The sequence below is a fragment of the Octopus bimaculoides genome, chromosome 2 (genome assembly GCF_001194135.2).
Source record: "Octopus bimaculoides isolate UCB-OBI-ISO-001 chromosome 2, ASM119413v2, whole genome shotgun sequence".
NCBI classification, from domain to species: Eukaryota; Metazoa; Mollusca; class Cephalopoda; order Octopoda; family Octopodidae; genus Octopus; species Octopus bimaculoides.
The window spans coordinates 138,361,004-138,364,271 of NC_068982.1; the positions used below are offsets into that span (position 1 = coordinate 138,361,004).

Here is a 3,268-nt window from a genome sequence, read left to right on the forward strand (position 1 = left end):
AGCAAATCAACCCCAGGACTTATTCTTTGTAAGCCTAGTACTTATTCTATCGGTCTCTGTTGCCAAACCGCTAAGTTACAGGGACGTAAACACACCACCAACGGTTGCCAAGTGATGTTGGGGGGACAAACACAGATACACAAACATACACACACACATACATATATACATATATATGACAGGCTTCTTTCAGTTTCTGTCTACCAAATCCACTCACAAGGATTTGGTCGGCCTGAGGCTATAGTAGAAGAAACTTGCCCAAGGTGCCACGCAGTGGGACTGAACCCGGAACCATGTGGTTGGGAAACAAGATTCTTACCACACAGCCATGCCATGCTTATTCATACATATATATCATCATCATCATCATTTAACATCCGCTTTCCATGCTAGCATGAGTTGGACGATTTGACTGAGGACTGGCGAACCAGAAGGCTGCACCAGGCTCTAATCTGATCTGGCAGAGTTTCTACAGCTGGATGCCCTTCCTAATGCCAACCACTCCAAGAGCGTAGCGGGTGCTTTTTACGTGCCACCGGCACGAGGGCCAGTCTGGCGGTACTGGTAACGGCCACGCTCAAATGGTGTTTTGTATGTGCCACCTGCACAGGAGTCAGCCAAAATATTTATATAAACAGCTTCTTTTTGCAAGCATCTGATATTATACAGCCAATCTATGTTCAACTTTCATATTTTGTATAAATCATATTTTTGTGTATTTCTTTATTAGTCCTTTGTGTTTAGCTTGGAATTACTTTAAAGTAATTTTCCAAAATCCATTAGTCTGTTGGTATTTCAAGAACTTCACAGTCTCATTTTCAAAGCGAAGTACTTGTTAATGGCAATTGTCCACGCATTTTGCAGTAAGTTATAAAGGGTCTTGGGAATAATTTTATAACTGACAAAATCATCAACACTGGATTTAAAATTACACAGCAGTAATTTCTGGAAATGGTTTTATAAATGGTAGACTCAGCAACGCTGGATTTACAATTGCACCACAGTAATTCTTGGAAATAATTTTATCATAGAGAAAAACATCAACATCACATTTAAATTTACATAAACTCTAAGTCCTTGTAAATTTCTTGATATCATGATGTGTATATATATATATATATATATATATATGTATGCACACACACACACACACACACACACACACACACACACACACACACACACACACACACACATATATATATATATATATTCTATGTGTGATGCGTTTAATTTAAGTTTGGGTTTATTTGCTTGTAAAGCTTCCATAGTTATTCAGATCATATATTTTTATCATGGAATTTACTGCTAAGAGCCATTGGAACTCATTATGATGCAGTATGCACAATATAATTGGATAGAAAGAAAGAAAACAAAAAAGCCATGAGATGGCAGCACTAGAGTTTTATATAGGATTCACAATCTTCATTTTCTATTAATACACTTCCCACTCTTTACACTTTGATATTGATACTTTGGACTGTGGGGACTACCTTAGCTATGTCAATGCAAAGTCACTTAATGTATGTACACACAATATATATATATATATATATACACACATACATATATATGTGTGTGTGTGTGAAAGTGCATGGCTTAGTGGTTTAGGTGTTGCGCTTATGATTGCGAGATCGTGGGTTCGATTCCCAGACCGGGCGTTGCGTTGTGTTCTTGAGCAAAGCACTTCATTTCGCGTTGCTCCGCGATCATTTCATCATCTGACATATGCCACCCATTGCACCTGTACAGGTGATGTTGGTTTGATGGAGAGAGTGAGTTTATGTGTACGCAAGCATTTGATCACTATAAACAAATCATCTTATTTCTTTATTTCCGATAAGGGGCTAAACATAGAGGGGACAAACAAGGACAAACAAAGGGATTAAGTCGATTACATCGACCCCAGTGCATAACTGGTACTTATCATCATCATCATCATCGTTTAATGTCTGCCTTCCATGCCAGCATGGGTTGGATGATATGACTGAGGACTGGCGAACCAGATGGCTTTACCAGGCTCCAATCTGATTTGGCAGAGTTTCTACAGCTGGATGCCCTTCCTAACACCAACCACTCTGAGAGTGTAGTGGGTGCTTTTACGTGCCACTGGCATGAGGGCCAGTCTGGCGGTACTGGCAACGGCCATGCTCAAAATGGTGTTTTTTATGTGCCACCTGCACAGGAGCCAGTGCAGCGGCACTGGCAATGACCTCGCTTGAATGTTTTTTCATATGCCACCGGCACAAGTGCCAGTAAGGCGACGCTGTAACCTGAATAATAATAATAATAATAATAACATCGCAAAAATACCTTAGGAACGAGAACCCAGGTTTGAAATTCCCCCTGGACACCTGATGAAGGCGGGAGAGTACATCAGCCGAAACGTTGTGTTAACAACAAACAAGATGAGGACAAATATCTGTCAGATGTAAATAATGTAAATAGTGTACAGAATTCCTCATTTCTCAAATATATACATGCATGAAACCTAAGGTAGTGTTGAAAATCCGCAATTAAAGAATATTTGTGTTTGTGTGAGATAAGATTCTGTATATAATGTGTTTATATCATATATATATATGTGTGTGTATTATATATGTAGTTGTGTATTTTTATTCTTTTATGTGTTTCAGCCTGGTGGCTGTGGTCATGCTGGAGCACCATTTGTGTTTCAAATTGTTAATTTCCGTTTTTTGTCTCTTTCCAGGAAAGAAGACAGTGTTGTGTACTCGGAGGATTTGCCGAAGACCCTGACGAATCTGATTCGCTTTGTCCTTCATCACGCCACGCACACGGTGAGTTTGTGGACAGACAGTTCTCAGCAGTGCACGGCTCACTGTATCAAGACTAACCGACAGAATGCCTTAATTCGAATAACCATTCTCAGCAGGGAGATCAAACGACTCGAGCTGCGACTGACTCACCTGGAGAATTCAGTTGTGAAGAGGAAACTCCTTGAAAGCGCTGGTAAACAGCTGCCAGCGTCAGTGCAAATCATAGGAGCAATGGTGACGAGAGCTCACTGGCAGAAACTAGTGGAACGGAAGAAACGCCAGAGATCAGTGTGTAAGAAATTGGTCAGATTCTTGAAAAGAAAGGATTCTTTCTTGAACAAAGAAGACTTAGTTAAGTTCATGAAAACTAATAATTTGCTGCTAAATCATTTCCCGAGTCTTTGATATTCGGTCATTCAAAAAAAAAAACAAAAAAAAAAACAAAAAAAAACGAAAAAAGAAGAAATACAAACATTATGAACTGCAACACC

General features: G+C 39.6%; 1 protein-coding gene across 2 annotated transcripts in view; it reads left to right on the top strand.

The window, feature by feature from the left end:
- Nucleotides 1–3,268, top strand: part of LOC106877346 (thioredoxin domain-containing protein 11) — a 77,546-nt gene extending 74,278 nt beyond the window's left edge. For both annotated transcript variants that reach the window (XM_014926227.2, XM_052965631.1), the window contains exon 14: nucleotides 2,711–3,268. In XM_014926227.2, coding sequence (XP_014781713.1) covers nucleotides 2,711–3,182 — 472 coding nt within the window. In that variant the 3' untranslated portion in view covers nucleotides 3,183–3,268. The remainder of the gene's footprint in view (nucleotides 1–2,710) is intronic.